This window comes from Nyctereutes procyonoides, unplaced genomic scaffold, assembly GCF_905146905.1.
Source record: "Nyctereutes procyonoides isolate TBG_1078 unplaced genomic scaffold, NYPRO_anot_genome, whole genome shotgun sequence".
NCBI classification, from domain to species: domain Eukaryota; kingdom Metazoa; phylum Chordata; class Mammalia; order Carnivora; family Canidae; genus Nyctereutes; species Nyctereutes procyonoides.
In genome coordinates this window covers 2,901,532-2,925,416 of record NW_026575041.1, presented here as the reverse complement: position 1 = coordinate 2,925,416, position 23,885 = coordinate 2,901,532, and the positions used below count along the sequence as shown (strand labels likewise).

Here is a 23,885-nt window from a genome sequence, read left to right as displayed (position 1 = left end):
CACTGTTAGAAAAAGCCCTGGCGGGGTGTCGGGGCGGGGGAGGAGCTGAGGTGTGTGTGACCCTGGGCAGGCTCTGCTTCTCTCCAGGCGTCAGGAAGTTAGCGGACCGGAGCGAGGGAGTGACCCTGCAGGGGAACGAAGGGGTAGACGCGGGGATCCGTCCGCTGGGAAATGGGAGCACAGAAGGGCGCTCGGAGAACCTGGGGCGTGGCAGTCTGCGGAAAGGCGGTGTCTAGAGGGTCGCCTCACCCCCTCGAGTCCGCAGGCCCCGCCCCGCCCCGCAGGCCCCGCCCCCGAGCCCATAACCGCGCGGCAGACCCCGCGGAGCCCACTGCGAACGCGGCCGCAGCTCTCGGGTCGAGCACCGTCCGTGCCCCCTCCGCGCGCTCTCCGCCCGCCGACAGACAGAGCCGCCCGCGCTCTCGTGTTCTCCTTGCGGCCCGGTGAGCCCGGGCCCCTCCGGCCCCAGCCCTGCGCGGGCTAAACCTGCGGCACGCCCGCTACCGGGTCCGCGGACCCGCGCCCTTCCCGCTCTTCAGTTTCTTTCCTCTTCTCCCAGCCTAGCTTATATTTTCCCTCTCTGTCCTCTGTCTTTTCCTTTATCTCTCTTCTTTCCCTCTTTTTCCTTCCCCGTCTTTTCTTTATCTTTCACGTTCACGTTGGCTGTAATTTAAGCCTCTACCCTTCCAACTCTCTCCCCTGGGCCTGGATGCCCAGCTCCGCCTTGAATGGGGGCCTCGGGCCGGGGCAGCTCTCTGAATGACCTTCCCCTCCTGAAGAAGAGGAGGTTTGGGGCAAAGCCTGCCCTCAGCCGGTCTCACCTCCTCACATCCCACCCCTGGGGCCTACTAGACTCTCAGAGAGTCTCTGACCTTTCATGACCTCCTTTCCACACTTCCACTCACCAGTCCGCTGACTGTTGGGGGGGATGCTTCTTCAGAATACACACTGCCACCAAAGCAGAAATCTGGGAGTCAATGTGTGATACTAAGAGAGCAGACAAGGGAAGGAGGACTCCTGGGTTCATTTTACCCCCTCCAGTGTGTGCACTGAATTATTTGTCCCTAGCTGCCCTGGGTGAGATGGACCCTGTTCCTTACTCCTCCTCACCTCCCCACTTAAGGATTGTGTGGGTTTGTGTGCCTTGGGCAGGTGGCCCTTTCCTTGCTGGAGTGTAATCTGTGAAGGCAGATTTGCCATTCTAAACTCTCTTGGGGCACCTGGGTGGTTCAGTCGGTTCAGCCTTTGACTGTTGGCTTCAGCTCAGGTCATGATCTGGGGGTGATGGTGGGATCCAGCTAGTACTGGACTCTGTACTCAGCCCAGAATCTGCTAGAGATTGTCTCCCTTCCTTTGCCCTCCCCCCCCCCACTCGCATGCTCTCTTTCTCCTTCTCTAAAACAAAAATCTTAACATAGATTCTCTTCTTTGCCCTCATCCACAGGACACATAGTATGACTATTAGGTGTTTCGTCTCCCAGCCATTTTCTATGGAAAACCAAGGAGATCGGGCCATGATAGCCACTGGCAGCTTTGAAGAATGGGATGCCTTTAGAGAAGCTTGATCTTGGAGGCCTCAGTGTGAGACCTTACAAAGCCGGGTAAGAGTCCAGTCTAAGGGAGGGGATCTCCTGATTCCAACAGTGCTTTGGCCTGGGGGTAGGGGTCAGTAGGATATTAGCAAAAATAACTACACCACATCCCCACCCCCAATGAAGTTGCTCTTCAGAGTTCACAAGTACTCTTATGTATCCCTGGTCTCATTCTATCCTCTAAGCTGACCTTGACAAACCAGGGATGGTGGTCCCCATATTTATAAAGGAAGAAATTGAAGCCTGAATGGGATAGTGATTAGTCCTTGGTCATCCTGGAAATCACCAGCAGAGCTAGGACAAACTCTTTCTAGGTCCGAGTTTTTATTTATTCTTCTTAGTAGGGTCTTTAGCACAAGTGACCATTGCTCCCATACTCAACACCTCTGAAAGACCTGGGCAAACCCAAAGCAGCAATCAAAATGGAAGCTGAGCCTCAGTGTACTTGTTTTTGAGATGGACAGGAGCTGGGTCTTGTTCTTCTCTGGCCTTCACAACACTGCATGTAGCACAGGATCAGGATATGACTGACTCATTTATCATGTCTCTGATGCCCAGAGAAGGGACACGATTTGCCTGAACCTTCTCAGAACTGTCATATTTGGCATAAGAGAACTTGGGTGTTAGATTTCCTTGTAAAAGCCCTGCCTTTGCTGGGGGCTGAGAAGACAGCAGGACACAAATGTTCTGGACACCAGTGCAAAGCAAACTGAATAAGCTATGGAGCCTGTACATGTGGCTCTTACTAAGTTCCCTCATCTGTTATGTAGAGTTAAGGCAGCCATTTCATAGGGCTGCTCTGAAGAGCAAGTGAGCTAATAGAGTGCTCCAGGCAGTGGGATGGGGAAGGTATGGAACACATCCTGGAGGAGAGGGATGTGAGAGAAGGGGAGCTGGGGAATTTGAAGCATCTTCATCAACCCATCTGCCATTTGAGTACCAATGTTCACTGAGCTTCATATGGCCAGGCTCCAGGGAAACTCAAGGTCAGGCCTAGCCTATAGGAGCTCTGGATGCAGTCGAGTGGTGAGTAGCCTCTGGATTTCACTATTTGCCCCAGCTACCTGGAGTGAGAAGCCCAAGAGGAAGAAGCTGGGCGAGCTGTTTGTGTCCAGAGGTCTTTGTGTTCACAACAGACCAGCCACATCCTCCCTCTCCTGGCCAGCATTTTCCTCGTGATACGGGTAGCCAATCAGGCCAATCAGAGCAGCTGCTCCCCTGAAGTCAGAGAAGTGAGCTCAGGCAAGGGAGAAGCAGGTCACCCTCCCCCATTGGGGGTGCTGGGCTCACTTCCTCCCCAGGCTGCGGAGGCAGCAGAGAAGGGTGTTGTTCCAACTCTGAGAACAAAATGGAGCTTTTGGTTTCCTGTGTCACTTTTCGTACCACTGACCTGCACCTCCCCATCCCCGCCCCTTCTGTGGTGAAGATGTGGATCCCCTGTGTTGAAGGAGAGGAAATGGGCCAGAGAGGGAGACCACTTTCCCTGCATCACACAGTAGTTTAGGGGGAGAGGGTCCAGTGCTTATGCACCTACTCTCACCCCTGAGAGTTACCCAGTATCCTTCAAGGCCCAGCTAAATATTACCTTTTCCAGTTACCAACTCTTCCATACCTTTACCCAGAGAGAGTTGTTCCCTCCATTTTGAGAGTATGTCCTGTAAGCCCTGAATGCAGTGCAGCTTGAATTACCTGCCCATCCCCGTGCCAGACAGTAAGCCTCCTCTAGGGTCGATACTGTCTTGGGCATATCAGTGAACCAGCACCCAGCAAAGCAGTCTTGAAAGAATGACTTTAGAGGGTACCCCGGGTGGCTCAGCAGTTTAGTGCGGCCTTTGGCCCAGGGCCTAATCCTGGGTACCCGGGATCGTGTTCCGCTTCGGGCTACCTGCATGGAGACTGCTTCTCCCTCTGCCTGTGTCTCTGCCTCTCTCTATCTCTGTCTCATGAATAAATAAAATCTTAAAAAAAAAAAAAAAGAATGACTTTAGAGAGCTCAAGTTGAGTGGGACTGGGGAAGAAAATTCCTAGTGGGCTGGGAAGGGGTTGAACTAGTCTCTCCCATTCCATTTTTTTCTAGACTTAGACAATTTCAGACCCGTAGGAACCTCTCCTGCTTAAGAGATCCAGAGCATAAGCCTGTGAGTTTGTGCCTGTCAGGTCTTGGTCTGATCAGATCCTTTTCCCGACTTCTGCCGGCCCTCCAGGTCTATCTGCAGGGGCAGGAATGTGGGCATGATCGGTGAAATCTCTGCACCCAGCACACAGAAGCTGGGTCACTGCCCATTGTGAGGCCCTGACCAGACTCTCCGTGTAGTGAAAAGGAGGGGGCTCTTCACATAATGTGTTCTCCTCCAGCAGGAATTGCTTCTCCAGCCCCTATTTGAGTACCTCCCGAGTACACTCCTGTTTTCCCTCACAAGGTTGCTCTGGTTCTTGCTTAGGGAGATGGTACTATCAAGGTAGGTGTGGGGTGGTGAGCAGGACAGGACTGTTGCTAATGGGGCTTCTCTCTCCTTGGCTTAGATTCCGGCAGAGTTCTTCTATCTCGTCTTGTTGCTGACTGAAGGTGACCCCTTCTCCAGTCTTTCTCCATCTCCTGGGAGGTAGTGAGCAGTCAGCATTATGGTTGGGTTCAAGGCTACGGATGTACCCCCTACTGCCACTGTGAAGTTCCTGGGGGCTGGCACAGCTGCCTGCATTGCAGATCTCATCACCTTTCCTCTGGACACCGCTAAAGTCCGGCTGCAGGTGAGGGGATGAAGCCTGGGGTCCTGATGTTGTCTAGTCTGCTCTGCCTGAAGACACGGACTCCTTAAGGGCCAGGAAAGTGTTTAGAACTGTAAACTTTGGAGCATAGGGATGGCAGGAGATGGGAAGGACAGCCTGCCTATCCATATAACCACCCAATTTGATCTTGCAGATCCAAGGAGAAAGGCAGGGGCCAGTGCGGGCTGCGGCCAGCGCCCAGTACCGAGGCGTGCTGGGCACCATCCTGACCATGGTGCGCACTGAGGGCCCCCGTAGCCTCTACAGTGGGCTGGTCGCCGGCCTGCAGCGCCAGATGAGCTTTGCCTCTGTCCGCATCGGCCTCTACGACTCTGTCAAGCAATTCTACACCAAGGGTTCTGAGCGTGAGTATGGAACTGGGCCATAGGCCTCTTGGCCTTTTCTTCTTGGTGATGATTGATCCCATCAAATCATCCTTGATTGATGATTTGCTGTATAGCTCCTTTAGGCTCCAAGATCCCTAGGAGGATCCACTGATCCTCCTAATGATTTCTGAATACCTGGGCTATGCTAAGGTCTGTGAGGGGTATCTTTCCAGGACAGTCCTCACAACCACTTTGAGAGTAGACAGTATCTACAAATGAAGAGACTGAGTCTTACTCAGGGTGCAAAGGATGTGGCCAAGGGCACACAATGGAGAGCCGGAAAAAATGCCCAGGATTTTTGCTTCTAAAGCCACACTTCCATTTCATCTCAGCATGCCTTGCCTACCCTCCATTTTACACACGTGGAAACTGAGAACCCAGATCAAAAGGTTAGCTTTTCCCAAGCTTACATGGCAGGGAGAAATAGATATGGTAAGAGAACCCAAGTCTTAGGAGTCCCAGACCTTGAGAAGGCCACCTCTCTCTGAGCCTTGGTTTCACATTTGCCAAGTGAAAAGGATTGTGATTTCTCAGAGCATTTAACCTGCTGAGCTAAGGCTCATTATGTCCTGCTCCTTCCTATGACCTCGTGCCTAGCAAGTAGTAGACATTCACAGTGTTATTTTCTTTGATGAAAGGAGTTTTTTGAGCAAGAGCTTGTCTGTATCCTAGTCCCAAAAGGCAAGAGATTACAGTGATGAGGTGGTTTTGGTGAGGAGAGATAGAAAATGAGTACAGCCACAGTTGGGCACTGACCCCCATGGTTCTCCTACAGATGCTGGCATCGGGAGCCGCCTCCTGGCAGGCAGCACCACAGGTGCCTTGGCTGTGGCTGTGGCCCAGCCCACAGATGTAGTAAAGGTCCGGTTCCAGGCTCAGGCCCGGGCTGGAAGTGGCCGGAGATACCAAAGCACTGTTGATGCCTACAAGACCATCGCCCGAGAGGAAGGGTTCCGAGGACTCTGGAAAGGTCAGTATATCAGTTTATTCCTCATCTTCCTCCTCCCCTGTTCTATGGTCTCACATCAGTACCATTTCCTTCTGTAGGGACCTCTCCCAATGTTGCTCGTAATGCCATTGTCAACTGTGCTGAGCTGGTGACCTACGATCTCATCAAGGACGCCCTCCTGAAGGCCAACCTCATGACAGGTGGGAGGATAAATGGTGCTGAGTCTCACCCTTCCTGCAATCTAGGAGCAGATGTGGGAGTCTGTTGCCTGAGGACCACATCTTTTCATCCAACTTCCCCTCTGCTCGTGGAATGAGTTTAGATTTACAATATTGAAGCCAGCTGAGATGAACCTCCCACTTTGCACACTGAGGCAAAATGATTCTTAGGTCATCAGAAGTCCTAGCTGGAGTCTTTCTCCCTGTCCCTCTCCCTCCCCCTCCCCCTCCTCCCTCAAACCATCAGACCTCTAAGTATTATTTTTTTCCTACATTATTTTAATAATCTTTTTCCTTCTGGAGTCCTGACTGCCTTTCCTGCTCCTCCTTGGCAGATGACCTCCCTTGCCACTTCACTTCTGCCTTCGGGGCAGGCTTCTGCACCACCGTCATCGCCTCCCCCGTCGATGTCGTCAAGACGAGATATATGAACTCTGCCCTAGGCCAGTACAGCAGCGCTGGCCACTGTGCCCTCACCATGCTCCAGAAGGAGGGTCCCCGAGCCTTCTACAAAGGGTGAGTCTCTGATCCATCCCACCCAATTCCAAGCCTCCTGGATGCCCATACCTACACACAAGTGGGAGAGAACCACCTGGAACTGATTAGCGACCAGGTGTCAGGCTATTCTGATCCTGGTCTTGGTATTTCACCAGCATTTTCTCATGCCCCTAACTACTTCCAGAGTTGTCATCCCTATTTTATGGGTATTAAAATAGAGACTCACAGGGGATTCTTGCTCACAGCTACACAGCTGTGGAGCTCTGTTCCTGGGCCCTCTCAACTTCCTTTGTGACAGCAGCTGGGTTGGATTAGATACCATGGCCCGGTGGGGAGAGCGGGAGGTAGTGTGCCCTCAGGAGTCACCAAATTTCCTCCTGTGACCTATGTTTTCTCTCTTCTAGGTTCATGCCTTCCTTTCTCCGTTTGGGTTCCTGGAACGTGGTGATGTTTGTCACCTATGAGCAGCTCAAACGGGCCCTCATGGCTGCCTGCACTTCCCGGGAGGCTCCCTTTTAAGGATCTCCTGCTGCTGACCCCACCACCTCTAGCTTTGGCTTTGTCTCCAGCCAGGCCCTGCTTCCCCTCCCTCTCTCCTTTCCCTTTCCTTGCACTCCCTTTCCCACCACCTCCCTTTCCTCTCCCTACATTCTCACCCCCTCTTCCCTACTTCATCTCCCCACTGCCTCTCAATCCCAGTAGAGTTGATCCCAGTTAACACTGTGGGAGGCCTGGCACCAGCCAGGACCCAAGACTTCAGTCCCTTGAAAAGTTAAGCCCAGCTCTTTGTTCTGCCCCCAAGCCCAGCCCAGCCAGCTTGTCACCCATAAAACAGGTTCAACCTTGGTGTCTCCTCCCTCTCTCATAGCTACCAGAGTTACCAGAGGTCTTGGTCCAGTGGGCCCTTTTGGCACCGGTGGGCAGGGGAGGAGCCACCTGACTTAGAAAGGGAGACACCTTCTGCTTCCAGCATCCATTCGGGAGCCCACAGAGGTCATCTTGTCCATTTTTTTTTCTAGACCACACCCAGGGCTTAGGTGGCAAGTGAAGGAGCAGCTGGGAGTCACAGCAGTGACACAGCTTCACTCTCACCAGGTCACTTGAGTTTTCACTCACCCAGTGCCTGGTACTCCAGCATCTGCCTTTCTAACTCTCCCGCTGGCCCCAGGCCTATTTATCTGCAAAATGAGTGTATTCCTGTGCTTCCTAGAAGATTTAGAGGAACTATGAACTTATTTTATTCCATCCTACAAATGGGAAATCTCCCCAAAGTCCCAGACCTAGTGAGGGGAAATCAGGCTGCTTCTCATCCTCCACAACCCTTACGAGGCAGTGTTACTGTACTGGGTGGGACAGGCTGCAAGGCAAACATGAGGCCTCAACCTGAGGATACTTCGATTTGGAGTCTCAACTATCCCTGGGCTGGGGATCCCAAGGAGGCAGTGTGCCAAGCCAGAGCTTAGGCTGCAAATGGTGTCAACCTCCCTGTCCTTACTACCTGTCCTCAGAGGCAAGACAGAAGATTCTACATCTGTTTCAAGAGGCTGGGGAGGCTCTGTGAAGTTCCAGAATTCTGAGGCATCTTGTGCAGAGGCAGGCCCACCCATTTTATAGCTGTTGGAAGAAGTTGAGGGCTGAGACCAGTCATGTAGGCAAGGACATACAGGAAGTCAGCAACTGAACTGGGACAGGGCTCAAGATTCCTCCCTCCCCCTGTGGACTCTTCACCCAGGGACAAGTGCTGGAGTCCTTTGGAAAGTCTGTTGGTCAGAGAACATGACTTCCCTCTTCCCACCAACCTAAAGCAGCATATCACTACTCTTTTCCTGTTGGTCAGAGCTGGAGGCTTAGCCCTTCAGTGCTTTGGCAAGGAGTCTAGGATATTAGGCTCCTGGGAAGGAAAGAGGGCTCATGGTTCCCCACCTTATATCCTAGCATCTGACAAATTGAGCTGGGGTCTCAGTCCCCAAGGACAGGGTTGGGTGCCACAAGTTGAGCCAAGGTGAAGGTGGTAAGCAGCCCAGCATAAATGGAGGGTACTCATGCACCTTAATTCTCACACTAGGCCTATGAGGCAGGTGATTCCCTGTTTTGCACCAGAGGAATCAAGGTCAATTTGTTCCCCTAGGCATGTCTGTCAGCTGACTGAGTCACCAGCCTTGTGTCCCAGATACTAGGATGGACACAAGGCCACCAGACTTCATGGTTCTGGGCATGATCCTGGGTTAGGAGCTGGGGTAGGTGGCAGAAACCACTGGACAACATATGAGTAGGCCTCAGTAACTTAGTGACCAGTCTTCAGACCCAATAAATGGATATACGACAAGCCCTGCTTTGCCTGTCAGGTGAGGTAGCACTGAAGATCACTGAGGTAATAGAAATTTCATAAAGGTCTTTTATCAGGTTTCCCTCAGAGCCTTGCCATGAGGGAAAGGCTAGAGGCAGGCTTTCCTGCTGGCCTAGAGGAGACCTGGGGTCCTGGAGTTTCCTAATACCAGCCCCACCCTCCCTCACCCACTTGCTTGCTCTGGCCACAGGACAGCTACCACCACCGCTCCCCTGAGGCCATGCCTCACAGGCAGAGTCCTCATCTGATTTCCACGAGGCCTGCAAGATCAGGGTTGTAATCTTTGCTCTAAGAAAGGCTCAGAGAGGCCAAGTGAATTGCCCAAGGGCATATATCCGAGGGGTGTCTGACTCCCAACACCCACATTACTGAAGGACTGCAGAGGTGCTTCCTAGAACCCTGGTCCCATGTTTTCCCCAGTGGTCTTTAAAAAGGTTGATTGGTACCACTGAATCCCCCATTTAAGAAAAACACTTAAGCTTAAGAGTGCTTTGAATAGGGGAATCCAATATGAACAATATGGGGGGGGGCCTTTTTTGGTACCTCGAAGTCCCTCAAAAGTGGCCACCTATTCTCATAAGCTTGGACCTATCCTAACCCAAACCTAGACTCAGAAGAGAAGAGTTGGCACAGAAGAGCTGCATGCCACACTTGCTGACCAATGAAAGGCAAGTCGGTGAGGCAGGTGCCCCCCCCACAGGCCTATGTGGGCCTGGCAGCCATATCAGCAGCAATCCTAGAACCCTGAGATCTGAGTTCACCAAGCACATCCACACCGATGACAGTCCTCACAAGCAGCCTTGCAGGGAGGTTATGAGTGGTAACATCCAGGGGGTCAGTGGCAGGGTGGGGAGTAGAACCACCCTGCCTAGAGGCAGCCCAGGACTCCTGCAGAGATGAGAATTGAGGTTGGTGGGGTAAAAACCAAAGCCATTTCCAACACTGTCCTTTATGTGGAATCTAAGCAGGGTGGGTCTGGGAAGTGGCCTTCAAGGTTCTGGTGACAACTTTGCCCTGTGTGACCTTGACAAGTGTTTTCTTCTCCATGTTTCCTGTCTACAGTATGACCACATCCCACTCTAGAGACTGCCCCTGCTAAAGATTTTGTGTCCTGAGAAGTCAGAGCAGAGTGGGGACCCACAGAGGCCACACAATTTTGTCCCACTCTGTCAAGGGGAGAGCATACAGGCCTGAACCCTCAGGGACCTGGCCATACTCACAAACCTGGACAGGGACCCAGGTTCTAGGTTCCCTGGGCCCTGCCCTTCCCTCTGTTCCAAAAGAAGGGATATATGAAGCTCCTTTCCCTCCAAACATATTCTCCTGAGTGCAGCTGGAGGATAGGAAATAGATCTTTATTGTGTCAGTTTAAAAGTCCCATGCCATCCCATCCTCACATTTGTGCAGTGGGCTGGCTCCCCTGCACATCCTGAGGCAGGAATGAGATAAGGCTCAGCTAGCCTTCTCCCCAGCTCCAGCCCCCAGCCACCAGAGTTATGTCAGCAATGCCTGGCGCAGCATCTGCTTCTTCTGGGGTGTGAGGCGGGTAGGGAACTGGATGTCGAAGAAGATGAAGAGATCCCCCTTCTTCGTGGGGTCCTCAGGTAGTGGCATCCCCTCACCTGGCACCTTCTTGAAATACTTGGGACTGAGACAGAGGATGAAAGAAGGGAAATTAGAGGGCCCCCAAACAGCACTTTGACAGATCCTATGCTGCCCCTGCTCATATAACCTCAGGCATGGGGCAATTGTACTGCTTCCACCAGGTGTTTCTTTTCAGCCAGAACAGGATGGGCGGGGAGGGGGGGGAGTGGCTTGTTCAGACAGCCTGCCCCCTGAAAACCTATTTACACTGAATCTCTAAGAGGGTTTCAGGAATAGAGGTTCCACCTCTGTTGGGGTGGGGGGTGCTCAACTGCTGATTCAAGCTTCCCATGCAGAGGGCCTTTCCTGTAAAGGACTTAAGGGATACAACTCAGAACACTAATGAAAGGTTCAGAAGGCAACCAAGATTGCCCAACATGGGGGGGCCTCTGGGCTCTGTAGTGGCCTTGTGTCAGAAAAAGGCACTCCATTTACCAGGTGAATGCAGCTTGGCCAGAACTGGGGCTGGATTTGTCCTTTCTGGTGAGAACTGAACTGCACTAGGTTGACCAGTGTAACACTACCCTCTAAGGCCCAGGCCAGCCCTTCTGCCAACTAGGGCCCAAACAGATGCACTCACTGGACAATGTCATTGATGGGGATGTTGAGCAGACGATCATCTAGTGTCTTTAATTCCACAGTGCAGCAGGTTAGAGCCTAGGGGACATCAGGACCAAAGGTGGGATGAGGGGAGATTACCATGGCCATTCTGTTTAGAAGGCACTTTTATGAACTTATTCAGTACCAGGTCCTGAGCCCCGCCTCGAGGAGACAAAAGAATGTTCAAGGTCTCACAGGAGAGCGAGCCAAGCAACTACCTGCCCTCAGGAGCTCACAGTCTGGTAAGTAAGATTGATGATGACATATGTTATGATCAAGGGAAGTAAAGGGGTCTGCAGGAGCCAAGGAGAGCCCCCCAAACCATTTTGGAGTGGGACAAGAGGGCTACACAGTGGTGGTAGCAGGTCATAAGGGTGAGAAGGAGCTTGCCAGTTAGACAAGGTGGATATACAGCATTCCAAGCAGAGGGCCTAGCACAAACGTGGAGGTGTGAAAAATGCACCCAATCGACAGGAGCTCCAAGGGGCACACTGGTTGGAGTGCAGGGGATGAGATCAGCGGGGGCAGAGTGTGGAGGGCCTTGAATGCCACCTGAGCTGCTTAGACAGGCATGTGGCACAGTCAGATGACAGTCAGATGAGTGCAAGGAAGAGCCTAGAGGAGATGGGAAAGGAGGCAGGATGGCCACCAAAGGGCCTGCTGGGCAGATCCAGGTGCTAAGACCCGGACTGTGGGGACCAACAGAAGTAGACCATGGCAGAATTGACCCAGTGACTGTCTGCATGTGGGCTGGGGGAAGGAAGGCAAAATCTAGGCTGGTGCTACTCCTTGCTTGGATTGTGAGGACACAGAGGTCTCTGAAGACAGCCACAAAGACTCTATGTGCACTCATCTCATTCTGAAGGCCTACACCATGCAGCAGGGTAAGTGCAGAGTGAGGCCTGCTTGCTCGTTCTCATCTGCCCACCTCTACTCCACTTTGCCCACTTACCTTGCCCAAGGGAATGCAGTTCACAAAAAGGAGGTTGTCTTTCTCCCTGCGGAAGTGAGGGTGTAACTTCTCCTTTACGATGAAGATGATGTCGGCTGGGATAATATTGGGGCCCTGGGCAGAAGAGGCCAAGGGTTGACAAGTGCTAATTGGCTGTGTGCCATTGGCCAAGTTCCTGCCTCTACTGGTCTTCATGTTTTCATCCGAACAATGAAAAGATTAAACCAGGTTTTCTGGAAAGACCTTTACAGTTTGGTTCCATAGCCTCTTCTCTGAGAAGCCTACTCTGATGAATCCAGCCCTCCCACTACTTCTCCTCTATGGAGCATGCCCAAAAGGATTCACTCAGCTGGAGGGGAGCACTTCCTCAAGTAGTGGGCCAAACACTGAGCTGCAAGTTTTGAAGACAACTTCCTGCAAGCCTCTGTCCGACCAAGCTTTATTAAGTCACCAAAACTCTTCTGAGGTCTCTTCTGGGCACTGGGGATGGAGTCAAACTGGTCCCTCCCCACAAGAGCTCCCTTGTCCAGTGGGGGTGGGGACAGACACAGTCCTCAGGATGCTCAGGCTGGTGGTAAAGGGAGCCCAAGAGGCACTGACCCAGGTGGGGGGGTCAGGGGAGGCTGCCCAGAGCTGGGAGCATTAGAGCTGGGTCCCGAAGGGAGTGTTTTGGAAGTAGATGATTTACAGGTGAGAAAGGGAGCAGAAGTATGGGCTGAGGAATTAATCTCTGTTGGCTCTGAAAACACCATCACTCTGCCTTTTCTCAGACTTAAGGATTCAGTATGCCTCCAACAATAATTTTATATTTGTATTTAAATAAGTGATTATCACTAAGATATTAAATAGTATTAAAATTATTACTAATAAGTACTTTCTGAATAGCTCTTATAGTTGGGCTTTATTTAGGAAGCACCAAAGAGAATCAGGAAGAGCTCTTGTGCTCTTTACCCTGGGCAAATCCCTAACCTCTCTGGGCCTCAGTTTCCTATTCTGCAAAATGGGGAAAAGCCTTGGGCTATCCACTCACAGAGGAATTGTGAGGCTCTGTTCCTTGTAAAAGATTTTGGGGGTCATCTTACCCACTCTGCAGACTGGGCTCCCAACCAAACTAGGCCTCACAGGGGCAGCAAAATACATCACCTCCTTCCCCCTCAGTCTTCCCACCCATGAGCAAGCCCAGGTGACTGACACTAGGACTGGCCCTAGTCACTTCCCTCCTTCTTACCTGGTCCCCTTCCTTCTCAAAGGTGATCCGTGTGCCCTGCCTCCAACCAGGTCTCACATCAATGGTAAGAATCTTGTCCTTGATAGTAGAGGAGTACCCATCCTCATTCAGCACCTGCAGCCAGATGGCAGGGGGGAGGTTTGCTTGGGATTTCCCGGCTGGCCTTTTCACATGAGAAGGATGTTATGGGGGGTTCTATGGTCAGGTTCATTCTTCCAGCAACAGAGAAAACCTTCCCTGAGCCATTCCCACTCTCACCTCATTCACTGGAACCAAGAATTTATTATCCCAGGATGACAGGTATGTCATGGGGCTGGGGCCTGTTATGCCAAGCAGTTACCATGAGTTGATCAAGCCCTCAACTCCAGCCCTAGAAATCACATGGCCCTCGCCACTAACAAATGCATAATGAACACATACCCAGGTCCTCTCTCCCAACCCAGAGGCTCTGGCCCTGAGGGTATGGCAGGTCTCTTAATCATGAAGGGAGAAAGACCACAGAGGTCAGCATATCTGAGCATTGCCTATTATGTCATCCATCCATTCCCCAATCACATGCCCAGATGGGTGCCATCTGTGGAAAGCAAGGCCATAGTTGGCATCTCTTCTTCTGGGCAAAGGTGTTAGGAGGGCTTGTTCATGTGCTTTACTAGTAGGGCTGGGCCATAGGACAGGGCCAACCCAAGGACTCTACCCTGGAGCACTGAAGGTCTTCAATCAGACCCCTTGGCGTCTGTCCCCCAGCCCAGCCTCCATGCCCATACTGTTTCTTCTTACTCATGGGGTGTACACACTGATGAAGCTCTGGGGATATGGTCTGGTAATGCACAGAGGGCAGAATTCACAAGAGACTCCTCCCATTCAGAGCCCACCTTCCCACAGGGATGGGGCTCAACTGAAAAGGAAAAGACCCTGTTCCCATTAGAAACACTGGAGAGGAGATTCCTACAATAGGAAAGAATTGGGCTAATACCCTCAATTGTCCCAACTTCAGATTCTAGAATTCTGGGATGCCTGGGTGGCTCAGGAGTTGAACATCTGCCTTTGGCTCAGGGTGTGATCCTGGGATCGAGGCCCGCATCAAGCTCCCCTTGGGGAGCCTGCTTCTCCCTCTGTGTATGTCTCTGCCTGTCTCTGTGTCTCTCATGAATAAATAAATAAAATCTTAAAAAATATATTTTAAAAAAAGTTTCTAAAATTCTATTATCCTAGGTCTCCAAATCTGAGATTTTCTGATTCCATCAGAGACCATATCTGAAGTCTCCGGTGAGGACAGGGAGGAGGTTGCTTGTAAGATTGGGGAGGGGCTAGGTAGTAGCTCCCAGTAGGAGCAAGCCAAGTACTTACCCTTCGGGAGATCTTAATTTTCTTGGTGCAACCGAAGAATAAGTCTTCCAGGGATAGGTAGAGGTCTCGTTCAATTGGGGGGTCCTGTTTTTTGACTCCTCGGCCCCGGAGCCCCCCAAAGTTAAAATCTATCTCACTTTCTTCTGCATCAAAAAACTCTGCAGGAGGTGAGGAGAGGAGAGGAGTAAGAGAGATTGTTTCCAGGGACTTGGACGCATAGACACCTCCACACACATACCTCTTCAGTCCCCAAGTGTAATACCCAGCATCCCATTCCTGCCTTGCAGACTCAGACTGTTAGGCCAGGCCAAAAAGTTGTCCTCAATTGCAGATCTAATGATTATCATTCCTTGCCACTTCCCACTGCGTCATCCCCTAGTTTGGATATTCCCGCACTTTCTGACTCCCTCCCCAGTAAACTTGAGGAAGTACCCTGCAGGGCTGGCTGTCTCAGTGCCCTCTGGTGGTAGCTTCTGGTATGTCAGAAATGACTCCTGCTGTTAGCCTGCAGCAGGGAGGGTCATTCTAGGTCCCTTCCCCAGGCTCCATTCTCCCTCACTGTCCAACCCAGCCCAAGACCACTAGAGACCCCAGACTCAAGTTTCTATGAAGTCAGCAGCTGATAAGCGGCTGGGGCAGAGGTGGTTCTTAACAAATTTGAGAGTTTACCAAGCTCTTTTTTTCCTTTTTTTCCCTGCCCAGCTCTCCTTCCTGTAACCCCTCTTGCTGTCCTACCCTTCCATCCCAGTGCAAAGACCCCTTGTCTCTTCAAGGGCTATGTAGTTGTTCAGTTTCAGTTTTCCTCTCTGTGGGATGGAGTAATAATGCCTGATCCGCTGTCTACCATTAGGATTCAATAACAAGATGATGAAGAAGAGCTAAAACTTGCAGAGAGCTTACTCTGCATCAGGGGCTGGTCTCAGCTCTTCATACTATTATCTCATTGGCCAGAGAGGCCAAAGAAAATATTCACAGTCCCACAGTCCATCTGAACCCAGGACAATTTGAACCTGTACCCCGAACCACTGCTTATTGCTATATGTGAAGCCCTTTGTAAATTCTGTAGAGTCAAGGGTTGCTATCATAATTAAGATTTTTTATACTCTATCTTTTATGGTCAGTGCCATGAATGAACTTCACAGGCTAGAATGGTACGACTTGAGGTTAGGGAGAACAAGGCAGCAGCACCATACTGTGCCCCACTATGATGTGATAACTAATCAAGAGACCTGTGAATTACCTGGTCCCTTCTTGTGTCACTGAATTCATTTGTCCACCCAGCAGGGTGATGTACCAGGTAGACACTCCAATATCCAGGTTATATAGGAAAGCCTAGTCTCTTGGCCCTGCAGGGAGATGGGACACAGAATCCCTAAGGTGAAGCACTGTGGCAGTATAGCTTCTGAGCACTGCCTGAGGGGCCCAAACCTTGAAAGTAATGCCCCTTATAAGCTTGGTTTGGCTCCTCAGAGCTGCCTCTTTTCCATGTACCTGTCCTTGGAAGAGACAGATCCATTGTATGATATCTTTCAGTCTGCAAAGCCCATGTTCATAATGGCTTTATAAAGTGCATTATCTCATTTGATAATGATGTGTGAGGAATGGACTATTATAGCCATTTAACAGTAAGGAAGTTGAGGTTTCAGAGCAGTGAAGAGACTTGCCCAGAATCACACAACTCATAAGTGGCAGTGCATGGATTTGAAACAGGCCTGACTCCAAGTCCCCTGCTTTGTCCAGTCACACATGGGGTTCATAAACTTAGCTTCTTCTGGCAGACAGGTGAAGGCAATGCATGGTGGGAGGGGTCTCTGAGGTAGACAGGCAGTCAACTATAACTCGCTTTTCATTAACATGGAGAAAAGGAAGGAAGAGAGAACTTTTGAAATGCTGAAAGGCTGTAAGATAGCCTGGGGAATGGGCTGCAGAGGAACAGGCGGTGAAACATAGACTCTCTAATTTGCGTACCTGGAGACAGGAAGACAGGTCTGAAGGGTAATTGTCCTTGCAAGATGACCCTGAGCCTCAGAAATCAGCTCTTTGTCTGTTTGTCTGGGACCTGGGATCATCCACCCATCCATCCATATACTCATCTAACATATCTTGTATAACAAAATATGATGCAGCTATTAAAATGAATGAAGTAGATCTGTATATAATATGGTATATAATAAGATAATCTCCAAGATATACTCAGTGAAAAAAATCAGTGTGTACAAGTCTTTTTTCCTTAATTAAAGGCTTATATGTAAAGATAAATACATGCTTATAAATGCATAGAAAATTTCTGGAAGGATACATAAACTATTAAGGAAGTGGCTGCTTCTGGAGAAGGAATAAAGGCTAGAATTGATTTCTTTTTTAATAAAAATTTTTTTACCATACATTATATCTATTTCTTAAACAAAACAAAAGGATTTAAAGAAAAGCACCTTTTATAGCTGTGTCCTTTCCCAGTAAGGCAAACGGGTAGGCTGGGCCTCTTACCACCAAAGGGGTTGTCTCCTCCGAAGAACTCATGGAAAACCTTTTCAGGGTTGCCATGGAAGACGTAACCAGTTGTCCAAGGGGTCTGGGATCCATATTCCAAAGGAATTCCGCCCTTGAGGCCCTCTTCTCCAAACTTGTCATAGATGCCTCTCTTCACAGCTGTGGATATGTGTCACCTTGAGGAGGGGGCCAGCCTTGGCAACTAAGATAGCTGCTGGGCTGGGAAGCAGGGAGATACACGGTAGAGAAAAGGGTAAAAGCAACCTTATTTCTAAATTGCCTGTTATCTGGCATTCTTGGAGGGAGACCCTAAAAGTTAGGGGTTTAATTTCATTGTGGGTGCATCTATGTATGGTTCTATAGTCAGGAAGGGAGCCAGGAAAGGTGGAGACCTGCTGGGGGCCATGAGGTGGGAGAGGACTGGAGGAAGGATCTAGAGATTACCGGTCAGGTTGCTGTCCTGGAATTTGGCTAACCTCATCATCATTGCTACTGTTTTATCTGGGGCAAATAGAATCCTAGCACCTTGAAATTCTAGAATCCAAGAATTCTAGAGCTGCCAATCCTAGAGCTTTGAAATCCAGGTCCTGCCCAGCTGAGACTGTTTGATCAGATCACCTTAATCAGGGGCTCTCCATGCCATGTCAACCTTCACTTGTGACTACAGAGAGAAGCAGTTCTGCATGCTATTTTCTTTCTTTCTTTTTTTTTTTTAAGATTTTATTTATTTGTGAGAGAGAGAAAGAGAGAAAGAGAGAGAGAGAGAGAGAGACTTAGGCAGGAGAAGCAGGCTCCATGCAGGGAGCCCGATGTGGGACTCGATCCCGGGACTCCAGGATCACACCCTGAGCCGGAAGGCAGATGCTTAACCGCTGAGCCACCCAGGCATCCCCATGCTATTTTCTTTCCAAGTTTGTTCAGACTCTAGGCAGGGAAGAAGAATGCTTACTCTCTGTTGGGCCCCCTCAGAACGTCCAATACCCAGAGACTTAAGGAATGATATCAAAATAGAGGTGAGCAGCAGAGATGCATGGGGTCACTCACGGTCACTCAGCACATCATAGGCCTCTGCTATTTGCCTGAATGTCTCTGCTGAGGAAGGCTCACCGGACTTGAGAGGGTGGTTCTTAAGGGCCAGTTTCCGGTACCTAGAGGAGGGAAGATTCACATAAGTCATACATGGGCCTGAGGTGCAGATCATGGTTCAGAGCTGGCTCTGCTGTCTACTGCTTTGATGTTCTCAGCTATAAAATCAGGGCTGTAGTGGCCAAGGCGGTATATGGCTCATATGGCCTGAAAGAGAACCCAATGGGTGAAAAGTGTAGCTGCCTGCCCTGGGTGTTCATGCTGAGGCTACCCTTTCTCACATTGCTCCAGCCAGTGCCTAAGCATGGTGGGGATGTTAGTGCTGGTGCATTCCTGTAGGACACAGGAGGACCTCTGCCTCAGGACTCCTACTGAATGACCCAGCTGTGATTTTTCTCCAGACCACTCCACACACAGCCCTCCCCATCCAGCTGTTTCTTCCTGCTCTGGGGTCTGAAGTCACCCCCTGCACACTGCTGGTCCCCCTTCACCCTCACACGTATTTCCCCCAGTACATTTCTTGCAAATCTAATCCTAATATCTGAACTGACACACAGGCTTCTTGGGAAGACTAGGTAAAATAAGATATCAAAGGGCCAGGTACAGAGAGGCACTCAGCACATGTCAGGCCCTTTTACTGTCTCCCACTTCTGTGCTCATTCCTTTCTCGGCTTCTTATCTGCCCAGTCCCACCACTCAGTGAGGCGATGCCTACAGCTTCTGAAAATCTGTATCATCAGTGTTCCAGGAGCAAAGAGCTGTTAGGAAGTGGGTGATTTGTGGATGGTTTAATAAGGGGCCACTCACTAAAGTGTGGGAAGTAGGGAGGATAACCACAGGGGACGATGCTGTAGCCCGAGGCCAGGAGCCCTGAGGCATCCTGACCACCCGAGCCTATAGGAGTGAGTGGAGGGAGAAGTTAACAAAATCCCACAGGAGTGTATGTGGATGGGGGCCCTTGGCAGGAGCTGTCATCTTCGGTTAAGGAATATAGCCAACCTGAAGAGCCCTCATAGGAAGGGAGCTGGGAATAAATATCCCAGCCCTACTCTCCTCCCTCCCAACCACCTGCCTTGGGCTGTCTTTTTTTTTTTTTAAATTTCTATTTATTTATTTATTTATTTATTTATTTATTTATTTATTTATTTATTTTAGTTACACAGAGAGAGAGAGGCAGAGACACAGGCAGAGGGAGAAGCAGGCTCCATGCACCGGGAGCGCGATGTGGGATTCGATCCCGGGTCTCCAGGATCGCGCCCTGGGCCAAAGGCAGGCGCTAAACCGCTGCGCCACCCAGGGATCCCCTTGGGCTGTCTTTAGTGGAATGCGTTAGGAAGTCTGAAGGCCAGGGCATCTATCGATGCAGTTCAGATGGCCCAGCTTCCAGTGCAGAAAGCAGGGTTACAGAAAGGTAGGGAATGGGTCTGGAGGAGCCAAAGGAGGGCATCAGTGCATGCCCCTGAACAGCTTAGTACAAATCTGACCCTGTGTACCCTCTGCTGGGTCAGAGTGCAGCTCCTCTGCCCTGCTCACGCCTTCTATGCTAGTGACCCCTTCTGCTCCTTTTCTTCTCACTCCACATACCGTTTGTGCACAGGCTCATCTATCCCAAGGCTTTGAGTACCACTCACTCACTGACCACTCCCAAATCTCTGAAACTAGGACCCTGAGCTCCAGACTTCTGTATCCAGCTGCCATCTTGGTATCTCCTCTCCAATATCCCACAGGCCCCACAAACTCAACGAGCCCAAAACCAAACACATTTTCATTCTCTAATATACTTTGTATACCTTGATTGACTTCAAGACAATTGTCATGACCTCCTTGAAGCTTTGAAACCAGCCCTTCTCAGTTACAAAGGTCAAAATCAGTTATGGAGAGAACAAGTAAAAGTAAGTAGGTTTGAGAAGAGTTCCATTTTCATATAAATTTGAGTGGTTGTAATATTTGCCCTCAGCGCCACCACTCTGTTTCCCTGAGTGGGCAAGATGGAGTGGAGTCACAGCTTGGATGCAGCAGCCTAGACCGAATGAGAGATACTGAGAAGGTAAATAGCTAGGCAATTAGGAATCATCACAGTGCTTTTCTTTATTTTATACATTCAGCATTTGAGGTGGGGCATCAAAATCTAGTTGCTCTCGTATGGGACTCATCTCTTAAAGTTGTTATAAGAGAGAAGGGGGAAAATGGGGCAGTCTGGGTGGCTCAGCCGTTTAGCACCGCCTTCGCCCCAGGGTGTGATCCTGGAGACCCGGGGTTGAGTCCCATGGCCGGCTCCCTTCATGGAGCCTGCTTCTCCTTCTGCCTGTGTGTCTGCCTCTCTCTCTTCCTGTGTCTCTTATGAATAAATAAATAAAATCTTAAAGAGAGAGAGAGAGAGAGAGAGAGAGAGAGAGAAGGGTTAAGAACTATAGTATGAAATACACGTGGTTCTTTTAATCACTCTTTATATGACATGGTTTTTTGCTACAAATGATTGCTGGGCATTTCATGTTCATTATCTCATATAATTCCATGTCAAGGGCAGCGGTTTAGCGCCACCTGCAGCCCAGGGCGTGATCCTGGAGACCCGGGATGGAGTCCCAGTCAAGCTCTCTGTATGATGCCTGCTTCTCCCTCTGCCTGTGTCTCTGCCTCTCTTTCTCTCTCTGTGTCTCTATGAATAAATGAATAAAATATTTTTAAAAATTCCATGTCAATACCACAACAACCCTTATAATTAATTATTATTTTTCTTAAAGAATTTATTTATTTGAGGGAGAGAGAGAGAGATTGTGCAAGACAGCACAAGCAGAAGGGATGGCAGGAGAGGGGGAAACAGGGAGCGATCCCAGGACCCTGGGATCATGACCTGAGCCAACCCACTGAACCAACCAGGTGCCCCAAACCTTATAATTATTATTTTAGAGATGGGAAAGCAGAGGCTCAGAGTGGTTAATTTGTCCACGTCACACAGCTAGCAGGTAGGAGAAACTAAATTCAGGCCTGGGTGTTTCCAGTGTTTAAGCTGGGCATGTATTTCTGCATTCCAACTCCTGTGACCTCTCCCTAAATGGCTCCCACTGGCCAAGGAGATGCTCTGAACAGTGGGTGACATCACACAATATCCTGAATTGTTCTGTAATTGTCTCATGAGTTTGTGTCTTTTTTCTCCAGCTACACTGTAGATTCTCTCCCCTTACCCCACATAAATGCCCTACAGGACCTGACTCACAGTAGGCATGGTGTCTGGATACTGGTTCTGCCATTTACTAGGCACATGGCCTTGGGATAACAGTACCTACTTCTCAGAGTTGTGAGGATTAAATGAAATAACAATGGAAGGTTCTCAGAACAGTATCTGCACATTCAAAAACTGTATCACTACCCAACTTAATTAACTATATTATCCCAGATTCCTCCCTTTTTCTTTACCCTTCAATGACCCAATTAATAGCTAAATCCATTCTCTCTCCTCTCTCCAGCCCAGTATCCTTTTTCAAGCTTCATCTTCTGCCTTGGTTATCATGACAGCCTCTGAAAGAGTCTGTCTCCTAAAATAAGTTTCCATAGCATTCTGTTCTTCCCCTTCTGTAACACTCATCACACTTATGACTTATTCAACATCTGTATTCACCACCAAAATTAAGCTGCGTATCTGATTCATGATTATATCTCCAGCTGCTACCACTGCACCTAACCATAGGGTAGGCACCCAATAAATATTCATCAAAAAACCTTTCTTTTCTTTTCTTTTTTTTTTTTTTTTTTTGAGAGAGAGCACACGTGAGAGCAAGCACAGGGAGCTGGGGTGGGGGGGTGGGGGGATGGTGCAGAGGTAGCGGGAAGGAACAGAGGGAAAGTGAGAATCCCAAGCAGGCTCAATGTGGAGCCCAATTCAGGGATCAATCTCACAACCCCGAGATCATGACCCAAGTCGAAATCAAGTCAGATGCTTAACCAACTGAGCCATCCAGGTGCCCCCCAAGACCACATTTTTTTCCATAAAAATGTGCTGACTCCTGTCCTTGACTTTCTTGGAAATGGACCACAAAGTCCCCATGACCTGATGAAAGTATTGAGAAATGCAGTTCAACATCAAAAATTCATTATAATGGCCAGAATAAAATCTGAAACACATCCATCTGGCCAGGTCACTTTCTGTTCCTTTGGTTCTCCATAATCAGGATAAAGTTCAAATGTCTCCTTTGCTCGATTTTTATTCCTAGGAAAACCAGCATATCCAGGAGGGGAGACAGAGTAGAGGGGATAAAGGATGATGGATTGAGAACTCTGACCCAGCCCAAACCCAGGCTATAAATATGCAAGAAAAAACAAGGTTTACCTTGCCTGCCTTAAGCTGTGCAAGAAAGCTCAGTTTGGAAGAGATAAAGGTGGGGTTTTCTCCACACACCCCGAAAGCCTCAATCCAACCCCAACTTACGCCTTCTTGATCTCGGCATCCTCTGAATTTCGAGTGATCTGGAGCACCGAGTAATAATCCTGGCCCATGGCTGGTTGGCAAGGCACTCAGTCCTTGGGTAATCCTGACACCAGCAGGGCTGTTAGACTGCATTCTTTGGTTGCTCTGACAACCGCACAGGGGCGCTCTGGGAGTGGTAGTCCTTCCTGCCTAAGCAAACCTCCTGCTCAGTTTTGCTTCACAGAAAAGCCAATAGAAGAATTGGAAGAACAGGGGCTGATTCTGTGAACCTGATAAAGGTCACTCAACTCAGAATTTTTTTTTTTAGATTTTATTTATTTATTCATGAGAGACGCACAGAGAGAGGCAGAGACATAGGCAGACACAGAAGCAGGCTCCTGATGTGAGACTCGATCCCAAGACCCTGGGATGACCTGAGCCAAAGGCAGATGCTCAACCACTGAGCCACCCAGGTACCCTAGGAAAGTAGCAATTATTTTTATTATTTTTTTATTTTTTTAAAGATTTTATTTATTTATTCATGAGAGACACACAGAGAGAGAGAGAGAGGCAGAGACACAGGCAGAGGGAGAAGCAGGCTCCATGCAAGGAGCCCAATGTGGGCCTCGATCCCGGGTCTCCAGAATCACACCCTGGGCTGCAGGCGGCGCTAAACTGCTGCGCCACCGGGGCTGCCCAGCAATTAGTTTTAATGAAAAGTTATCAGAACAGGGGCGCCTGGGTGGGGCAGTCAGTTGAAGGTCCAACTCCTGGTTTTGGCTCAGGTCATGATCTCAGGGTTGTGACAGGGAACCCTGCTGGAGCTCCAAGTTCAGTGTGAAGTCAGAGTGGGCTTGAGACTCTTTCTCCTCGCTCTGCCTCTCCACCTCCTCCAACACTTTTTCTCTCTCATAAATAAGTAAAATCTTTTTTTAAAAAAAGTTTCAGAACAAATGTATTGAGTTGATTTTTTAAAAATAGGTTTTACACTGTAGAATAATTTTAGATTTTCAGAAAAGTTGGGAATACAGTTCAAAATTCCCATGTAAAAAAAATTCCCATATACCCCATACCTAGTTTCCTGTATGATTTTTTTCTGTATTTTTTTAAGTTTCCTGTATTATGAGTGGCTTACATGAATAAGATATATTTGTCACAATAATATTGATACACCAGGGTTTTTTTGAATGCTCAATTTAGTGACATATTTTTAATTTTAATTCCAGTATAGTTAACATACAGTGTTAAATTAGTTTCAAGTGTACGATACAGTGATTCAACAATTCCATGCATCACCCAGGGCTCAGCACCGAGCACTTATTTTTTTTTAATTTTTTTTTTTTTAATTTATGATAGTCACAGAGAGAGAGCTAGAGAGAG

The 23,885-nt window shown here is 49.4% G+C and overlaps 2 protein-coding genes across 2 annotated transcripts; one reads left to right on the top strand and one right to left on the bottom strand.

The window, feature by feature from the left end:
• Nucleotides 1-307: 307 nt before the first annotated feature.
• Nucleotides 308-7,256, top strand: UCP2 (uncoupling protein 2). Its single transcript, XM_055320793.1, has 8 exons — nucleotides 308-443; nucleotides 1,445-1,601; nucleotides 4,116-4,340; nucleotides 4,513-4,723; nucleotides 5,520-5,714; nucleotides 5,792-5,893; nucleotides 6,247-6,427; nucleotides 6,814-7,256. Exons 3-8 carry the CDS (start codon nucleotides 4,215-4,217, stop codon nucleotides 6,926-6,928), a joined length of 930 nt encoding a protein of 309 aa, XP_055176768.1. The 5' UTR covers nucleotides 308-443; nucleotides 1,445-1,601; nucleotides 4,116-4,214; the 3' UTR covers nucleotides 6,929-7,256.
• Nucleotides 7,257-10,092: 2,836 nt separating this feature from the next.
• Nucleotides 10,093-22,610, bottom strand: DNAJB13 (DnaJ heat shock protein family (Hsp40) member B13). The gene is made up of 8 exons (XM_055320792.1): nucleotides 22,527-22,610; nucleotides 18,062-18,165; nucleotides 17,015-17,176; nucleotides 14,528-14,685; nucleotides 13,181-13,294; nucleotides 11,953-12,066; nucleotides 10,981-11,057; nucleotides 10,093-10,404 (listed from the first exon to the last, which is right to left on the bottom strand). Exons 1-8 carry the CDS (start codon nucleotides 22,592-22,594, stop codon nucleotides 10,251-10,253), a joined length of 951 nt encoding a protein of 316 aa, XP_055176767.1. The 5' UTR covers nucleotides 22,595-22,610; the 3' UTR covers nucleotides 10,093-10,250.
• Nucleotides 22,611-23,885: the final 1,275 nt, after the last annotated feature.